The 20,012-nt window shown below is 48.2% G+C and overlaps 1 protein-coding gene across 1 annotated transcript in view; it reads right to left on the bottom strand.

Annotated features, from left to right (window-relative positions):
• Positions 1-300: 300 nt before the first annotated feature.
• LOC138651508 (coiled-coil domain-containing protein 50-like) overlaps positions 301-20,012 on the bottom strand; it is a 90,381-nt gene continuing 70,669 nt past the window's right edge. Inside the window, exons 8-13 of the mRNA XM_069741771.1 lie at positions 16,725-16,861; positions 16,575-16,637; positions 15,938-16,069; positions 5,300-5,421; positions 3,084-3,178; positions 301-1,362 (exon numbers count right to left, since the gene is read on the bottom strand). Of these exons, the coding sequence (XP_069597872.1) occupies positions 1,193-1,362; positions 3,084-3,178; positions 5,300-5,421; positions 15,938-16,069; positions 16,575-16,637; positions 16,725-16,861 (719 nt within the window). The 3' untranslated portion in view covers positions 301-1,192. The remainder of the gene's footprint in view (positions 1,363-3,083; positions 3,179-5,299; positions 5,422-15,937; positions 16,070-16,574; positions 16,638-16,724; positions 16,862-20,012) is intronic.

Raw genomic sequence — 20,012 nt, 5'->3', positions numbered from 1 at the left:
TGGAAGGTGTCCCAATGCACCCGTCATATGAACACTAGCATTATAAATGGCACATGGTAGATGGGGTCCGGTTAAAAATTGTGGTGGTCCACGGTGCAACATTTTTTTTTGAGACCCATCTAATTTCTAGCTGGCCATCGGGGCAAGAAAATGCCCAATTTGGGGTCTGATTTTTGGCGAGGTTTGCAGGACTGACTCGTTAAAACCAGGACAGTTGGCTTTATGAATTCGCCATACCAAACAAGATGAGCAGATTTTAGTGAAATCAGCCAACCCCCTAACCAAAACAGACTTCAACTATTCAGATGGAGCTCCCCTTTAATTTCAACAGTACGTCCTGCTTTGTAAAATGAATCAGACCAACTAGAAATACAAATTATACTTCTTGTATTTCATATATATATTTATATATATAAAAAAAATCCTTTAAAGTAAAATTCTAAAGGCATTTGGGATCTATACACAAAAAAGCACCAGAAATTATTACTGAACGAAAAAAAATAAAATAAAATATATCAGTGCAAAAAATCTTAAATAAAAAATAAAAATACTGGACTCCTATCAAACTCTGCATTTTGCCACAATACAGAATATGATAAACACTTAACAGTCAGTAAAACAAAAAATATATTAAAAAAAAAATTATAAAAATAATAAAATCAGCAAAATAATGATGTGAGAATAAGAGCAAAAAATAAAAAAAAAATATTAGAGTAATACTTCTAAGATTTTGCAGGTCACCTCTGTAGATTAATACAATTTAGGAATTTAGAATTCCATTTTAGAATGGGCAGGGGAAAAAAAATAAAATAAAAAATTCCATGTAGTAGATGGTTTCGATGAATAAGCCACGATGCTCGTCATATGCAGATTCGATAGCACACAGCTAAGATTGTTCTAATAGACTGGACAATAGGTTACTAAAATGTGCTTTTTTGTTTTTCCATTGCTGACCCCGGACGTTCAGCTCTATATTATTAAAACAGCCATTCTCTAGAGTCAAAAAAATGCCTAAGGCACCTGAATGCGAGAAAATCAGATTATCGTCTTCATCCCTGAATGAGTTAATACCACTTGTTTTGACGCACTTTGAAGATCGTCCACAATGATGAATTGACACGGAATAGAAAAAAAAACTAAGCTTGGCAAGAACATGACTGCTACAAAGAATAGTAAGACCGGTAAACGTGAGTCACTGCTGCTTGCATCCCTCCTTCTTGTCTTTGGGTTTACTGCGTCCCAATTTCTCTGGCTGCCGCTTGGTTGGCGGTATAAATAACGGGTCGGTGCCGTCGTCCATGAAGTCGTAGAATCCGTCGACTGGGACAGGTTGGGTCTGAGTGGATACAGGAAAGTCCGTAACTAGAAGAAATAGTGGAGAGGTTAGATCTGTAGCGCCCGGTCATAAATTAAAGAGAACATATTAGGGCTTATTCACACACATCTGAAGAAAGCCAACATGACGCCGGTCCATGAGTCACACCCTGGAACACGTTGTTGTGTGTTGTTGGGAACAATTCTACCTATCCAATGCTCGTTTTGAATCCACGTGGAAATTCACTAAGTATTTTAGGGCCTGTGTGCAGTCTGTTGTAGACATGGAATAAAAAGTGGTGATGTCAACGAGCCATTAAGAAAAGGGACAAGACTACCCCAAGCTTAATGTGGACAAGTCTGAACTCATCATCTTTCCTCCACCTCATGCATCTTCCTTACCTGATCCATCCATCACAATAAACGGCATCATGCTTTCCTCTGTACCGGAAATCCGCTACCTCGGAGTAACCGTTGACTGCCATGTCTTTCAAACCGCACATCCAAGCTCTCACCACCCTCCTGTCTCCTCGAGCTCAAACATTTACAGAGTCTGTCCTTTCCGCAACCTTCACTCTACTAAAATGCTTGTGCATGCCCTCATCATCTCCCGCCTCAATTACTGTAACATCCTCCTATGTGGTATACCTACCAGTTAACTCTCTCACACCTCTCCAGGCCATCCTCAACTCTGCTGCCCGACTAGTTCATTTCTCTCCTCGCTACTCCTCTGCTTCTTCACTTTCCAAATCCCTTCATTGGCTCCCAATTCCCAGCGTATAAAGTTCAAACTACTCTCAATGACTTACAAAGACATCCATAACCCTTCTCCTCTAAACGAATCTCCTGTTATCTTCCCTCATGTAATCTTCAGTCTTTCCAAGACCTCCGTCTCTCCTCCACATTTATTCGCTCCTCACCCAAGACATCTCCCGAATATCCCCCATCCTCTGTAATTCTGTGCCCCAACACATCTCATTATCCACAACATTCGGATCTTTCAGATGGAACTTGAAAACCCACCTCTTCAAGAAAGCCTGTAATGATCACACGGCCACCTCAACACCACTGGAGCTACTGCAACCCCCGACCTACTGTCTCCTTCCCCACCATCCTGTAGAATGTAAGCCGGCAAGGGCAGGGTCCTCGCCCCTCTGTATAAGTCTGTCATTGTTAGTATGTCTACTGTAAGTGATGTCTGTAATTTGTATGTAACCCCTTCTCATGCACAACACCATGGAATCAATGGCGCTATATAAATAAAATCATAATAAAACACATTGACCCAGTACAGTTTTACATCGAGCCCCTGTGGGTCCATAATAAGGTGACACAGGAACTATGTGTAGCCATATACAATAATATCTCCATAATTTGGTACATGTTGAGCGGTCCCTTTTTTGTATCTCCATATTAAATTAGAGGCACGTGGATGTATAATTCATACAGGCATCCTGTTAAAGGGCTTCTCATATTGATGGCCGGTCAATAGGATGGGTCGTTAACATCAGATCGATGGGGATCCAACACTCTGCATCCCAAGCGGTCAGCTCTGAACGAAGCCAGAACAGCACAGCTCCATACACTATTTACTAGCCGCTGCGGAAAAATTGTAGAATTGGCTCCTATTCCCTTCAATAAGAGCTGTGCTGCAGGAATGAGAGGCCATCAATAATCTGGCCCTAGGAAACATGCATTACTGAATGGCTGAGCAGGACAGAAGGGACAGATGGCCTAGGAGATTGTGGAAGCCAAGTGGCAGGCGGTACCTTGCGGACAGACCGCGAACACTTCGGGCTGGGACTCCTTCTTGGACTTAAATGTGGGGTCGAGTTCTTCGGCAATGTTCCTGGGTGACCGGAGTCTGCAAAACAAAACAAAAAAAAAAAAACACTTCTGTAAGCGAAGGGCGATGCCCAACGTGAATATGTGCCGCACACCCCTAAAACGCGATGGTCTCCCCGAGTCCAATAATAGTCCCAAAGTTCTTCTATACAATTATATATTAAAGGGGTGCCTGCTTTGTAGAATTCGGTTTTGTAAGAGGGGGGGTCTCCAAGAAAAATAGTAGAAGATCTTGGGTGTTTTTAGGAATGGGATCAGCTGTATGAAGGACACAGAAGAGCTCTGTTCCCCAGCAGCGCTGACACAGGAGAAATGAAGAATTATCGCTGAAATCAATGGGCGCCTGTGCAATGAGTTATTAGCATGCTGGGTCCCTGCAAAGGGAAGTCTTCGGAATTCTAGAGGAACCTCGGCGATCTCCACACAACGCCTCTCGGATGATTAGCACAGCAATGTGCGGATACGTGAAGTGGTTCAGTATCCCACGATGAGCGATTCGGGGAACGCGGCCTACACCGCATGGGCCAACAGCACGCATATTAATGGATCTCGCTTTGTTTTTCAGGGAGATCTTTATGTGCTGAGGCTGTAAAAGGGAGAAGACATTAAATAGCACGTGGTGCCAAGGCTGCAAAAGAAAAATCAGCCACTAATGGAATGAAAAGGAGCAGATCTATAAAAAAAAAAAAAAAAAACTAAATGCATGCACTGGTCTGATTCATTTTGCAGATGATGGCACTTTCGATCGTTCCTAATGGTCATTCACCTCCACAAGGCGTCGTCATGTTCTTGCCCCAAACTCCCATAATTACACAAATATGAGACAATAGCACCTAATTGTGTTTCCATGTGTCACAAAGATCTTTCCTTGCTGTCAGTGAATCAAAACAGTTTAAGGTGGTCATTAGTCACAGATCAACTACTGAAGCCACCAGTGGTCAGTTATGCCCGGGCACATTCACATAAAGGGCCGATCTCCACACACAACACTGTTCACAGCTCGGCAGCGACAAAAAAAAAAAAAAGAAGGAAGAAGCTTCTAAGACCGGTATGTACTTTCTGTAAGATGGATGAAACTGATGTGGAGTTACATCCTGTAATATCCTCCAGAGCAGCACTCCGTATAATACAGGGTGTAACTCCGGATAAGTAATGTAATGTATGTACACAGTGACTGCACCAGCAGAATAGTGAGTGCAGCTCTGGGGTATAATACAGGATGTAACTCAGGATCAGTAATGTAATGTATGTACACAGTGACTGCACCAGCAGAATAGTGAGTGCAGCTCTGGAGTATAATACAGGATGTAACTCAGGATCAGTAATGTAATGTATGTACACAGTGACTGCACCAGCAGAATAGTGAGTGCAGCTCTGGAGTATAATACAGGATGTAACTCAGGATCAGTAATGTAATGCATGTACACAGTGACTGCACCAGCAGAATAGTGAGTGCAGCTCTGGAGTATAATACAGGATGTAACTCAGGATCAGTAATGTAATGTATGTACACAGTGACTGCACCAGCAGAATAGTGAGTGCAGCTCTGGGGTATAATACAGGATGTAACTCAGGATCAGTAATGTAATGTATGTACACAGTGACTGCACCAGTAGAATAGTGAGTGCAGCTCTGGGGTATAATACAGGATGTAACTCAGGATCAGTACAGGATCAGTAATGTAATGTATGTACACAGTGACTGCACCAGCAGAATAGTGAGTGCAGCTCTGGAGTATAATACAAGATGTAACTCAGGATCAGTACAGGATCAGTAATGTAATGTATGTACACAGTGACTGCACCAGCAGAATAGTGAGTGCAGCTCTGGAGTATAATACAGGATGTAACTCAGGATCAGTAATGTAATGTATGTACACAGTGACTGCACCAGCAGAATAGTGAGTGCAGCTCTGGGGTATAATACAGGATGTAACTCAGGATCAGTACAACATCAGTAATGTAATGTAGGTACACAGTGACTGCACCAGCAGAATAGTGAGTGCAGCTCTGGAGTATAATGCAGGGGGTAACAAATTTTAAACAGAACCAGTAAATTCTACTTATGCTACATTATCCAGGGACCTCAAGAAGACTTCACACTTCAGCCCAATAGGTAATGTCTATTAGCAGTGACATACTTTGTCTGGTCAAGATTTCCTTCAACCGCTGTAAACTCCATTTTCTCAGGCGTACGACACTCCGTTGGTGACGCCAGGCCTTCAGAGTCCAGCGGTCCTTGGTTAGAAGAAGGCACATCATTCTAGAAGATGGAAACAAATATTACATACTCATCTGGAGTTTCACAGGCTTCTATGCAGTTGGCAGCTTTGCTGTAGGCACCAATTTATGGGTGTATTCCTATACTGTATATATGGAATTACGTCCTTACCAAGCAGCCACACCCGCAGCAAGTGAAGGACCACAGCGTACATATGGGATGAGGTACCAGTAACATCATTGGAGACTGTGAACCCAACACTGCCCGGAGGGCGGCAATTACAGCCACAGGTCTGAGCTCATGTTGGAGGCCAACGATGAGGGACACAGTCAGTGGGGCAACTTGAAGCTTGAGGGCCCCAATACAAACTCTGCACTTGGGCCCTCAACTAACACAAGTCTTTAATAGTAATAATCTTTTCATATGGGACCTTTGGCCTAGTCTCCAGTTCCTGTGTGCGAGTACAACCCCCGCACCTATTCTACTTACACCCCTGGTTAGGGCTCAGATCTTACAGCTTAGAAGGTTTTGTACCTGGGTTCTGATGTCTGAAACAGATGAATGGATTCCACATAACTGGCACTAATTCCTCCAGGAAATGTAGGGGACTCTACATCTACACCCACATGGACCACTGGTATATGCTTTAACTAGCTTCTTTTTTTTTTTTTTTTTTTATATTGGATAATTTTTCATTGCACAGGCACTTTGTGATTATTTTGGGCGGATTATTGTATTACGGAGGCACTTGTCGTTTTCCTACCTGCTCTACACTTTTCGGTCTTTAGTATGAATATTGCTGCGGTGTGTGTCTTATACCCATGGGAGGACCATCTGAGATAGAGACATATATATCTGCAACGTGACTTATTTCCAGCTCCTTCCCGGGCTGTCACAACTTTCTTACACACTCCTGAACATGATCACATCTGGTAAGGATAAAGATCGAAAAAGAAGCAAGACACATTTGCCCAGTTGCTGTCATGTCCATTGTTCGGAGTTACCGCTTATCTCCAGCGGGCAATGTGGCCTTTTCTTAACGGTACACAGTAACCTCAGCAGAAGTGGTTCACCACAAGACTACAAATAGCCTCCGAGATAGACTTCTGGGGAAACCAGCGGCAGCGTGTGCTGGGAAATGATGTCAATGTGGGCACGGACCAGACTCTGCATGGAGGCCGATGATGCAATGCTGTAATTAATGGGTAACTTTATACCAGCCTCAACTCCATGAACCATGAAATATTCAGAATACAGCGCTCTGAGGAACGGTTTGCCTCCCACTCAAGTTCTCCTATTTTGCTAATTTTGGGCTGTGAGGACAATATCTTTTCCACATGCCTGCCAGGCCTCATGCACAGTCCGCAGGTATGGCGCATGTGTCCTATCCTAAGGGCTCAGCAATACAGGACACACGCGCCATACCTGTCCATCATGCGTATGGAGAAGCAATGCCATGGTCATTGCTCACGTTCCTATGTAGCACCAGATATCACCATCTCTTTAGTATATATGACCATTACATTTACTATAGATTTTTCTTTTTTTTAAACCTGAAACACCCATGTGGAAAAGTATTTACTCATCTAATCCGAATCTTGTTGGGCCACCCGTGGCAGAAACTGCAAGAAAAGGTTTGTGATAACTTGTGTGGTGTCTTTTATGCCACTGTGGGGGATTTTGGCTCACTCAGAACATTAAAGCTGGAGTCACACATAACGATATCGTTAACGAAATCATTGCAACGTCACGCTTTTTGTGACGTAGCAACGATCCCGCTAACGATCTCGTTATGTGTGACAGCGACCAACGATCAGGCCCCTGCTGGGAGATCGTTGGTCGTTGGGGAATGATCAGGACCATTTTTTGGTCGCTGATCACCCGCTGTCATCGCTGGATCGGCGTGTGTGACGCCGATCCAGCGATGTGTTCACTTGTAACCAGGGTAAACATCGGGTTACTAAGCGCAGGGCCGCGCTTAGTGACCCGATATTTACCCTGGTTACCATTGTAAAAAAAAACAACAACAGAGAAAAACTACATACTCACATTCTGATGTCTGTCACGTCCCCCGCCTCCAGCTTCCCTGCACTGACTGTCAGCGCCGGCCGTAAAGCAGAGCACAGCGGTGACGTCACCGCTGTTACTGCCAGCGCTGACACAGTGCAGGGAAGCTGACGGCGGGGGACGTGACAGACATCAGAATGTGAGTATGTAGTGTTTTTTTTTTTACTTTTACAATGGTAACCAGGGTAAATATCGGGTTACTAAGCGCGGCCCTGCACTTAGTAACCCGATGTTTACCCTGGTTAGCCGGGTGCTGCAGGGGGACTTCGGCATCGTTGAAGACAGTCTCAACGATGCCGAAGTCGTTCCCCTGATCGTTGGTCGCTGGAGAGAGCTGTCTGTGTGACATCTCCCCAGCGACCACACAACGACTTACCAACGATCACGGCCAGGTCGTATCGCTGGTCGTGATCGTTGGTAAGTCGTTTAGTGTGACTGCTTAACTGAAAAGGGAACAACCTCTAAGTAGCTATTGCTCATTAAAGGGGTTGTCTGCCCCTAGGGTACAAGACTGCAGCCAATGTATGTGACTGCAGACTTGTGAATCCTTATATCGCATGCACTGCAAGGATTCGCCGATGCCTGCACAGGAACATGGGATTTGTATACTTCCGGCCACATTCCGACTAGACTGTATCCACATTCCGACTAGACATCTAGATGACATGTGACCACATGGATGCAAAAACAGGATTTTTGGTTGCTTACCGTAAAATCTGTTTCTTGAAGCCTCCATTGGGGGACACAGGAACCATGGGTGTATGCTGCTGCCACTAGGAGGCTGACACTATGCAAATAAAAAAGTTAGCTCCTCCTCTGCAGTGTACACCCCACCGACTGGCATTATACTCTTCAGTTAGTGAGAAAGCAGTAGGAGATAATGAAACAAGGTTGAAAAACCATAAACACAAACTTGAGAACTGTAACGTGAGAACAGTCATAGAACAGATAACAGCAGAAAACATTGGGAGGGAGCTGTGTCCCCCAATGGAGGCTTCAAGAAACAGATTTTACGGTAAGCAACCAAAAATCCTGTTTTCTTTATCGCCTCTCATTGGGGGACACAGGAACCATGGGACGTCCCAAAGCAGTCCCAAGGGCGGGAAAAACAGACTTCCATCAGGTCAGAGGACTCACCACTGCCGCCTGCAGGATCCTTCTGCCTAGGCTGGCGTCCGCCGATGCATAGGTATGGACCTTGTAAAATTTGGCGAACGTGTGGATGGAAGACCAAGTTGCCGCTTTGCGAAGCTGTAGGGCGGAAGCCCTGTGGTGCACCGCCCAGGAGGCGCCGACTGCCCGGGTAGAGTGAGCCTTAATCCCAGGAGGGGGCACTCTGTTCTTGACCCGGTAAGCCTCCAAAATTGCCATTCTGATCCATCGAGCAATAGTCGCTTTAGAAGCCGGCTGGCCTCTGCGCGTGCCATCAGGAATGACGAAAAAGGAATCCGTCTTCCGGAAAGAGGACGTTCTGTCCAGATAAATCCTCACTGCCCTGACGAGGTCTAGCTTGTTCAACGATCGCTCCAGAGGATGAGTCGGAGCTGTACAAAAGGAAGGTAGAACGATGTCCTCGTTGAGGTGGAAGGTGGAAACCACCTTAGGAAGAAAAGAAGGAGGGGGTCGGAAGACCACCTTGTCCTGGTGAATGACCAAAAACGGAGGGCGGCAAGACAGTGCCGCCAGCTCGGAAACGCGGCGAATGGACGTGATGGCCACAAGAAAAGCCACCTTCCAAGATAAAACTGATAAAGGAATCTCCCTAAGAGGTTCAAAGGGAGAAACCTTTAAAACGTCCAGTACCAGGTTTAGGTCCCATGCCTCCACAGGGGCCCTGTACGGCGGGACGGCATGGGCTACCCCCTGAAAGAAGGTCTTAACCTGTGGCCGAGAGGCCAAGGTCTTCTGAAAGAGGATGGAAAGCGCCGAGACCTGACCCTTCAGGGAACTAAGAGCCAGGCCCGAATCCAGCCCTGCCTGAAGGAAGGCCAAAAGAGAAGGCAGGGAAAAAACCATAGGCGGAACGCGGTTGGACTCGCACCAACGGAAGTAGGCCTTCCAGGTGCGGTAGTAGATCCTGGAAGAAGAAGGCTTCCGAGCCTGAATCATGGTGTGAATCACCCGGTCTGAAAGGCCGGACGCTCTTAGAACCGCGGTCTCAACAGCCACGCCGTTAAACTGAGCGACCGAGAATTCGGGTGGCAGATCGGACCCTGGGACAGCAGATCGGGCCTGTCTGGAAGGCGCCAGGGAGCGTCCGCGAGAAGGTTGACGAGCTCCGCGAACCAAGCTCTCCTGGGCCAATCCGGGGCGATCAGAATGACCGGCACCCCTTCCGCTTTGATCTTCTTCAAAAGTTTGGGAAGTAATGGAAGGGGTGGGAACAGGTAGGGCAGCTCGAACTGTGACCAGGGATTGGCCAGAGCATCGACGCCCACTGCGAGAGGATCGCGGGACCTGGAGACGAACTGCGGAACCTTCCTGTTGATTCGAGACGCCGTGAGATCCACATCCGGAGTTCCCCATCGAAGACAAATCTGATGGAAGACCTCCGGATGCAAGGACCATTCCCCTGCCGCGAGACCCTCGCGGCTGAGGAAGTCTGCGGCCCAGTTTTCCATGCCGGGGATATGCACCGCGGATATCACCGGAACCGTTGCCTCTGCCCAAAGGAGGATCTTGGATACCTCGGCAAGGGCCAAGGAGCTCCGAGTCCCCCCCTGATGGTTGACATATGCCACAGCCGTGGCGTTGTCCATCTGGACCCGGACTGGAAGGCCCCTGAGGATCCTTTCCCAATGGCGGAGGGACAGAAAGATGGCCCGAATTTCGAGGACGTTGATCGGCAGAGAAGACTCCTGCGGCGACCAACGGCCCTGAACCGTCAGGTGGCGAAAAACCGCACCCCAGCCGATCAGGCTGGCGTCCGTTGTCACCACCTGCCAGTGAACCGGAAGGAAGGACCTGCCCTGGGAGATGAGAGGTGACGTCAGCCACCAGTTGAGAGACCGCTTGACCCGAAAGGAGAGTCTGATCGGCCGATCCAGTGAGAAGACCGACCTGTCCCACTGAGACAGAATGGCTTGCTGAAGGGGTCGAGAATGGAATTGTGCGAAGGGAATCGCTTCCAAGGTAGCTACCATCCTCCCCAGAACCTTCATGGCCGATCGGAGGGAGGGAGGCCGAGGACCCTGGAGCAAGCGTATGTCCCGACAAAGGGTGGATCTCTTGTCCTTGGGAAGGAAGACTCTGGTCTGACGAGTGTCGAAAAGCATGCCCAGAAAGATGATGCGCTGAGAAGGAATAAGGCAGGACTTCTTCCGGTTGACCAGCCACCCGAAACGGGATAACGTGTCGAGAACTATGGACAGGCTTTCGTGGGCCTGAGCAAAGGACGGAGCCTTGATGAGGATGTCGTCGAGGTATGGAAACAGGACCAAGCCTCTGACTCAAGATGGCCATCAGTGCCGCCATGATTTTCGTGAACACCCTTGGCGCGGTTGCGAGGCCGAACGGCAGGGCGACGAACTGAAAATGATCTTGTTGCACTGCGAAGCGCAGGAAACGGTGATGTCCGGAAATATCGGAACATGTAGGTAGGCGTCCTGGATATCTATAGAGCATAGAAATTCCTGAGCCTCCATGGAAGCAATTACTGAACGAAGGGATTCCATCCTGAAGTGTCTCAGGTGAACCCTCCTGTTCAGCAATTTGAGGTCCAGAATGGGACGAACCTTGCCGTCTTTTTTCGGTACCACAAAGAGGTTCGAGTAGAAGCCCGTGTACCGTTCCTTTTCTGGGACGGGAACGATTACCCCGGATTTGAGCAGAGAAGCGATGGCTGCGAAGAAGCCCGGAACCAGAGCGGGATCTTTTGGAGGACAGGATTGGAAGAAACGATCCCTGGGTCGGGAGGCGAACTCTATCTTGTATCCCGAGGATACAACTTCCCTGACCCATGCATCCTCCACTGCGGAAATCCAGACGTCTCTGAAACGGAGAAGACGGCCCCCCAACCTGGGAGTTGGGCTGGAGTCTTGCCAAGAGTCATGCGGAGGTGGATCTTCCAGTCCTGGGCCTGGATGATCTACCCTGGGAAAAGCGAGGACGCCAGGACGGAGTGGGCCTGAAGGACACCGCCTTCCTCTCTTGACGTGCCTGTGGCCTCTGATGCTGCTGGGAAAAGGAGTTCGACGCAGCGAAGCGACGAAAAGGCCGAAAAGAGCTAAACTGTCGTCTAGGAGGAGGGCGACGAGGTTTAGCCTGGGGGAGAAGAGAACTTGTTCCCCCGGTGGCGTCCTTAATGATTTGGTCCAGCTGGGAACCAAAGAGACGAGAGCCCTGGAAGGGCAGACTAGTGAGGGACTTTTTGGAGGACAAGTCCGCCTGCCAGGCCTTGAGCCAAACGGTCCGGCGGATGGCAACGGCATTGCTGGAAGCCTGAGCCGCACAAGACGCGACATCCAGGGAGGCGGAAACCAGGTATTCACCAGCGTGGGAAATCTGGTTGGCAAGTTCCGCCAATTGCGCAGGAGGTGCCCCGTCAAGGATACCTCGCCGTAGATCCTTGGCCCATTTTGAGATGGATTTTGAAGCCCAGGTGGAAGCAAAGGCTGGGCATAGCGCTGCTGAAGCCGCTTCAAAGGCAGATTTCGCGAAGGATTCTATAACTCTGTCGTTAGAATCCTTCAGAGACGCTCCGCCGGACAGTGGAAGCACAGTGTTGGTGGACAGCCTGGAAACAGGGGGATCCACCGAGGGAGAGACCGTCCAATTGGCGGTAAGTTCTGGTGAAAACGGATATAACACCCCCAGGCGTTTTCCCCTCTGAAAACGTCTGGTTGGATTCTCTCTCTCTCTGGACAAGATTTCCTCGAATTCCGGATGAGGAGCGAAAAATTTAGAAGGTGGTTTGGCCCGTCTAAACGAAACCGCCTGATCTGCGAGTTCCGTAGAGGGATCCTTGATGCCACAGGTTTGGTTTATTGCCCCAATGAGGTTCTGGACTGTCTCACTCATGGTGGCGATTTGGTTAGGATCCAGCTCCGAAATATCCTCCGAGGGCGCATCAGATAATGCCTCGCCTGACTCAGGGGAGGAGGATCGGTGGGACACCAACCGCAGGGGAGGGCCGAGCGGCGAGATGGAGCGCGAAGAGGACTCAGACCGACGTTCCTGTCTGGACCTTTTGTGGCTTATCAAGGAGGGCTCGGGCGGCGGTTCCTGCGACCCGCTGGCCACTGCAGGGGTCTGCAGGGGTAACCGATCCAGCGCGGACACTAGGGTTTGAGATACCCGTGTTAAATCGGCCACCGATTGTGACAGAGAGGCGGCCCAGCCTGGGATGGGGGGATCACTCTCGGGCGGAACAGCCGGGGGATCCTGGGCGGTGGGAACAATTGGGTTGCTGCAGGACTGACACAGCGGGGAGGACTGACCTGAGGGAAGTTTGCTGTTACAGGACGAACATGCAAAGTACGTGACTAAGGCAGTAGATGAAGAAGAAGTAGGGGGGCGAGAGCGGCCCCCTTTAGAGGTAGACATTTTGAGGGACCCTGAAGATGCCAGTGGGTTAGGGGACAGTGGGCAGAGGGGGGTGTCAGTCTGCAGTGCAGCTACTCACGGACCCGGTCCTGGGAGATGTCCCACTTGTCGATGAAGTGCCTTGAGGAGCTGAATTCAGCGCAGATAGAGCTGCCCACAGAGGATGCGTACGAAGGTGCGGGTGCGCTTGCGAGGGCTGGTGCTGCTGCCGGTACAAAGCGGTGCTCACACCAGACGAGTGTCCCAGGAGGAAGGGGGCGGAGCCAGACGCAGGGGCGCCGGTAGGCAGGGCACAGTAAGTCGGGCGGGAAAAAGCCCGCCCGCAGAGCCGGAAGTGAGGGGCCCGAAAACCGGAAGTAGGCCCCGACAGAAGCCGGGGCCTAAATTAGGGGCCGGCGGCCGAGGAAAGGAGCCAAGGCGCTGGAATAGAGCGCCCTAAGAGACAGCTAGTGGCGCGGTCGCCCACCAGGCTGCGCCGCTGAGGGGCGCCCAGAGAAAGACCTCCTGCGGCGCCGGGGCAGAGCGCCGCAGGGAGAAGCGGCGCGACAGCCTGCAGGGCTGCCGCGCTGTGGATGGTGCCCCATGAAGAGCCGCAGCACCGAGTGGTGCGCCGCAGGGGGGAACGTATGGCAGCCCAACGTGCAGGCATACAGAAGAACGGCGCAGCAGCCTGTAAGGGCCCAGCGCCGGAAAGAAGGCAGAGGGCCCCCGTATCTGAATTGGGGGAAGAGGTGCTGTGGGGGAAGAAAGCGCACCTACGGATGTCGAAGCGCGACACAACAATCCCGGCCGCGTTACTGTATGGACGCATCATGGTGTTGACAGGTATGAAAGGAGGCTGGGAGCCCCTAACAAGACCCCCCCCCTATAAAAGATGTGGGATGGGACTGGGGAAAATACTCACCTAAAACATCCCACGCCGAAACTAACCTGACAGGAAGGGTATGAGACGTCCAGGGAGCTGATGGACGTCCTCGTCTCCTCCGACCGACAGGCTCTGGTGGGCGAGTGGGTGGGGGACGGAGCCAGGACCGGACTTCTAAGCACGCTTGTGTGCTAGGATCTTGGTCCTGGAGAGGGATCTATGAGGATACGGGGTGGCAGTACACGCCGTACTCATAGTCCGCTTGTGGGACTACAGGTGTGACTGCTCACCCTGTATCCCTCCGGAAAAACCTGAAAAGAAACGACGCACATTGAGGTAGATAAGGGTCTAATGAAAGACCCGTGTCCACCTCCTACTGACACTAAGCTAAACTGGAGAGTATAATGCTAGACCTCGTCAGGGCAGTGAGGATTTATCTGGACAGAACGTCCTCTTTCCGGAAGACGGATTCCTTTTTCGTCATTCCTGATGGCACGCGCAGAGGCCAGCCGGCTTCTAAAGCGACTATTGCTCGATGGATCAGAATGGCAATTTTGGAGGCTTACCGGGTCAAGAACAGAGTGCCCCCTCCTGGGATTAAGGCTCACTCTACCCGGGCAGTCGGCGCCTCCTGGGCGGTGCACCACAGGGCTTCCGCCCTACAGCTTTGCAAAGCGGCAACTTGGTCTTCCATCCACACGTTCGCCAAATTTTACAAGGTCCATACCTATGCATCGGCGGACGCCAGCCTAGGCAGAAGGATCCTGCAGGCGGCAGTGGTGAGTCCTCTGACCTGATGGAAGTCTGTTTTTCCCGCCCTTGGGACTGCTTTGGGACGTCCCATGGTTCCTGTGTCCCCCAATGAGAGGCGATAAAGAAAACAGGATTTTTGGTTGCTTACCGTAAAATCTGTTTCTTGAAGCCTCCATTGGGGGACACAGCTCCCTCCCAATGTTTTCTGCTGTTATCTGTTCTATGACTGTTCTCACGTTACAGTTCTCAAGTTTGTGTTTATGGTTTTTCAACCTTGTTTCATTATCTCCTACTGCTTTCTCACTAACTGAAGAGTATAATGCCAGTCGGTGGGGTGTACACTGCAGAGGAGGAGCTAACTTTTTTATTTGCATAGTGTCAGCCTCCTAGTGGCAGCAGCATACACCCATGGTTCCTGTGTCCCCCAATGAGAGGCGATAAAGAAACAGGTATTTGCGCATGCTCCTGGCACCGGTGAATCCTCACAGCTCGCATTAACAAATCTGCAGTCACACAGAGTGACTGCAGACTTGTAGCCTAAGGCCGGATAACCCCTTTAATTCGGTTGTATGGAGCAAGGCCGTGCCTTCTAGTCAGCCATGCTCACTAGTCGGGGTGTGGGCTTGCTCAATACAAGTGTATGGAGCCAGGTGGTGCCCACGAGACGGGCCCTGCCCAGGAGTATGTATAACACATACATACCCTCCGGTCCGGCGACTTCCCGCAGCGCAGACTGCGTGCTCTGGGGGAGGTACTCGTAAGTCTGCGGTCACACAGTGACTGCAGACTTATCGAGTTGGATCAGACAACCCCTTTGAAAGGAAAAGCTCCACTTTTGCATTTACTTAGCAACTGAACTATTCACATCCCTGTTAACTTTTTGAGGACCTGTCAGTAGGATATTGGACTCCAAACTTAAAGTATGAGTGTAAAGCCCCTTTAATGCTTACTACATTCATACCTTGCTAGTAGAATTTAGTTGGGGGTGTTTTTTGAGAAATCTATTCTTGAAGTTTTATTCTCAAGTGCAGCGGGGCGGCCACTTTACAGCCGGCCTCCGGTCATTGATTGACATGTGATCCGTTTCCCTGCCCGTTGCCCGGGTTTGTCTCACCAGGAATGGCGGCACCTGCACAGCGAGGTCCTGAGGAGGTTGCACGATCAATGCAACGGCTTCCGAAACGCCACTAGGAACTCACTGTGCAGGTGCCATTGTCGCTGGGGTGCATTGCACAGAGTAGACAGGTTACTGAGGGAAGAGTTCGCTTCAACCGTGGAAACTACGGTCACGGTTAAAGGGTAGTTCCACCTTCGGTCTCTTGTACTTGCCTTCATCCCTATGCTCCTCCTGTCAGTGAAGCTACAGATACTTCCATCATCATCGCTGTCTCCGGGTAGGTCCAGCTCATCCGATCTCCGTTGCGCTCGCAGCTCCTGCTGCTGAATGTACTTGGCGATCTCCTGAAGAGGGGCAACAAAGACAAGCAGAAGAATTAGATACAGCCACGGAATACCAAAATGGCGTCAGCCACTGGAGAAAGGTGCACAGGAGGTCTTTGAAAAATACGTGGCAAGCATTGTCGGAAAATCCATCAGGTGCTGTCACGGCCCTGTCCTCCATACTATGGCTACACAAGTCTAACTTATTATCGTCCAGCATTAACGGCTGAGCATACTTGGACATGTAATTTTATCTGGAAGACCAAGAGTTGGTCGCGAATAAAACGTATCCAGCAAGAACCCAAAAGAAAAGGGCTACACAGCCATTTCAGTCAAGGTCTACATAGTTTCGCCAAGTTCCTCTCAACACCTTCAAAATCCAGAGGTGGATAAAGAAAACTGTCTACATGAGGGAAGATGAGGCGGTTGGAGGAATATCAGGCCTGGATACTACTGTACAGGTAATGTAGATATATGCCATCAGATTAATTTAGGCACTATACAGATTCAGTCATCTTGATCATACTTCATCTTGTGCCACCTGAGCCGCTCGGAAGTCCTCGCGTTGGTCGTGACGGTTCAGCTTGGCCTGCAGAAGATGTCAAGACCAGATGTTACCTTCTACTGTGGGTTTTCCCTTGAACCTCCAAAAAAAGACAGGAATTGTTGCACTTACCATACGTTTTTCTTCTTCTTCCTGGAGCTGGCGAGCCAATTCTTCATCCTTTAAAAGCTGATCAGAGCTTTGGACATTAAGTTCTGCCATCTTCCAGTCAAGTGGCTCTATACTGAAGTTGGACCTGGTCTCCTCACCTTGCCAAAAAATAAAATAATAATAATAATAATAATAATAATAATAATAATAATGTCCTCATGCTATATCACTACAGAGTGCGATTTTCTTAGTTGGATATATATGGAGAGGACTACTCTTAGCAGGCACCTGTGCACACCGGTTTTCTGTTTGAAAGTGATGATCACTCTTTTGTTATATGGATAAGACAAAGTGAACACTGTCCCGCATTGCCTTTTTATGGCGCTTCGTATATACCTTTACTCACCAGTATACTTAGCATAGCTGTGGTCAGATGGATTACAAAGTGGGTCATGGTGTAAAACTACAAAATGTGTAAGACACCATTTCAATTTCTGGGAATTGTCACCAGGTAAATGCCCCTACATTATGCTGCTCTCGAGTGGGGAAGCAGAGACCCCCTGATTACAGCGATGTGTCACTTACTCAGCTGCTTGCTGCAGCTCTGATAAAAATCAATTTTTTTCTGCTGAAGATCTAGTAGTTTTATGAATGCCGAGCTCTGTGTAAACCTGCCCATAAAACCAATTGGCAGCTTTCTGCCTATGCAGAGTGTACACAGAAAGCAGCCAATCAGTGTTGGGGGCGGGGTTATACAGAGCTTATGAATATGGAGGACTACATGGCAGCCGGTTTAACTAGTCCTTTAATGATACTTTCCTGCTGATAAAACAGGGATTTTAGCAAAACTACAGCAAACAGCCCAGTAAGTGACACATCGATGGGATCAGGGTCACTACATTCAATCAACATATCAGCACAAAGATCAGGAAAGTCCATGCTCCCCCTCCACAACCCAGACTATTCATGGCAATATATGACATCACGTCAATGACAAAGAGGTGGCTGCCTGGAAATGGCAATCATCACATATCAATTCTCCTAAAGGGAAACTGCTTAGATTACAATAATTGCATGAAACTTTATCTAAACCTTTGCAAAACAAAAGAAAAAAATCAAAAGACATAATTCAACAAGTTGGAAAGAGGGAACACTTGGGTATCAGCCAGGGTGGCGGAAAGCGAGGGTATGAACAAGGTCAGGTTATGCTGGTGTTCGGGTATGGGCACAGTCATCACGTTTTTTTGAAGAGGATTTGGAAAGTTTCAGTTCAGTTTCTGTTCCGAAAACTCAGTGTGAACATAACCCCGTGTGCACACGTTGCAGATTTTTCGCATTTTTTCGCTATAAAAACGTGAAAAAAAACGCAATACATTATACATCCCATCATTTAGAATGCATTCCGCAATTTTTGCGCACATGATGCGTTTTTTTTCCCGCGAAAAAAAAAACGCATCGTGGTAAAAAATGCAGCATTGCGGATTTTTTGCGGATTTCCCACTATATTATTGCATTGGGAACCTCTGGAGAAATCCGCAAAAAAAAAAAAAAACGCAGTAAAAACGCATGCGGATTTCTTGCAGAAAATGTCTGGTTTTGCTCAGGAAATTTCTGCAAGAAATCCTGAACGTGTGCACATAGCCTAAAAGAAAGGCTACAACAGTGTTCCACAACTCCAGTCCTCAAGGGCAACCAATAGATCATGTTTTTGAAGACTTCCTTTGTATTGCAAAAGGGACAATTCCTTTATCTGTGCGATAAAAGCATGATCTGTTAGTGGGTTATGAGGACTGGAGTAGGAGAACACTGCTCGTGGGTTATGAGGACTGGAGTAGGAGAACACTGCTCCATGCTACAACCAGAGGAAGGAAAAATACCCTGGTGTACAGTCCAGTATTGGGCACTGCCCAAAGAGTAAAGTCGCTGCGTGGATGGAGATAAAATTGGTTTTAATGTTCATTTTTTTAGAAAACGCCAACGCGTTTCGGTGTAGGATTTGCATCTTCATTAGGTTTTTCAGATGGATTTTATAAAAAAAAAACAAAAAAAAAAAAAAACTTCATCTCTACCCACTTGACAATGCCGGATATTGACGACTTTTTCCTTCCCGTGAAATACCTTTAGATCCTGACGACAATGAACACTAGACCGGCACTTACGCTGGTGGACCAGGACATGGAGGGAGAAGAACCTTGGCTATCTGGAGGTGCTGATGAGGAGACCGGAATGCAATCCGACAAAATAATAAAATTGATGCCCACTTTAAAAGGTTTTGATTGACCGATCAGGAGAAAAACAAATTCCTTAACTCACATTCTTCTGTGAATCCTGGAAAAAAAAAAACCCTACATGGCTCTCCATTCATGGAAGCCACCACTGGTCCACAATGATTGGAACAGAGGTCTGTGGGGGTCACCAAGCTGGCATGTGTGCGTAAAATTACTTACAACCTGCTATTATTCTCGTAACAATTCTGAGTCACGAGTTATTGCCAATAACACGGTAATAACTCGCCTACTGATGATTCCACATAAATACGCGCCATGCAAGAAGCGGTCTTGCTGGATTCTTCTCTTGCAAACAATGTAAAATGAGACAAGTAATCCCTTGCTAAGCCCTTTACATCGCAGTTTACTTTGGACACATTTCAGTATTTCAGTTTTCAAAGTCCACAGCTCACAATTTCATGGTATTTAAATCTCAAGAATTTCTCCACCAAAAGAAAAATGTGTGCTAATATACAACCTCATTATTTGCAGGAATTATAGCTATGACATCATTGCACTTACCAAAATACCATAAAACAACATCACAAAGTGTTCCAGTAAAAGTGTAATAAAGTCAAGAAGGAGTAGGACAGCTGGACATCTTCAGTCAATGACCAACAAGGCCACATATACAGGAATATGGACAAATACCTTACCAAACCCCTTACTAATGTCCACCCTACTCGGAAACATTGTTTGGGTCCAAAACTTTAAAATTAAACATTTTATTCTTAATGGTGATTCTTTTGGGTGATATTTTTACCTAATCTGTATTGGCATTCAAGTAGTATTACTCCCTCAGCCTCATTTTGTTAATCTTGGTCCCCGCCAACTATCTACAGGGGGTTCATCCGTCTTCCAATAACGAGTCATAGATTGGCTCCTCTACTTGGGATGGAGCTACTGGGCTCTACGCCCTTGTTCCCATTGTACGTAGACCCTCCACAGGAAGCCATCACTTACACAGAGCATGAACTACGTTGCCAGCCAACACTTAAGACGTATGCAGCCCCCCCCAACCTTGTAATCATATTAGACCACT

Source organism: Ranitomeya imitator, chromosome 10 (genome assembly GCF_032444005.1).
Source record: "Ranitomeya imitator isolate aRanImi1 chromosome 10, aRanImi1.pri, whole genome shotgun sequence".
Lineage (NCBI taxonomy): Eukaryota > Metazoa > Chordata > Amphibia > Anura > Dendrobatidae > Ranitomeya > Ranitomeya imitator.
The sequence above is the reverse complement of the archived record's forward strand: the minus strand, read 5'-3'. Positions and strand labels throughout refer to the sequence as shown.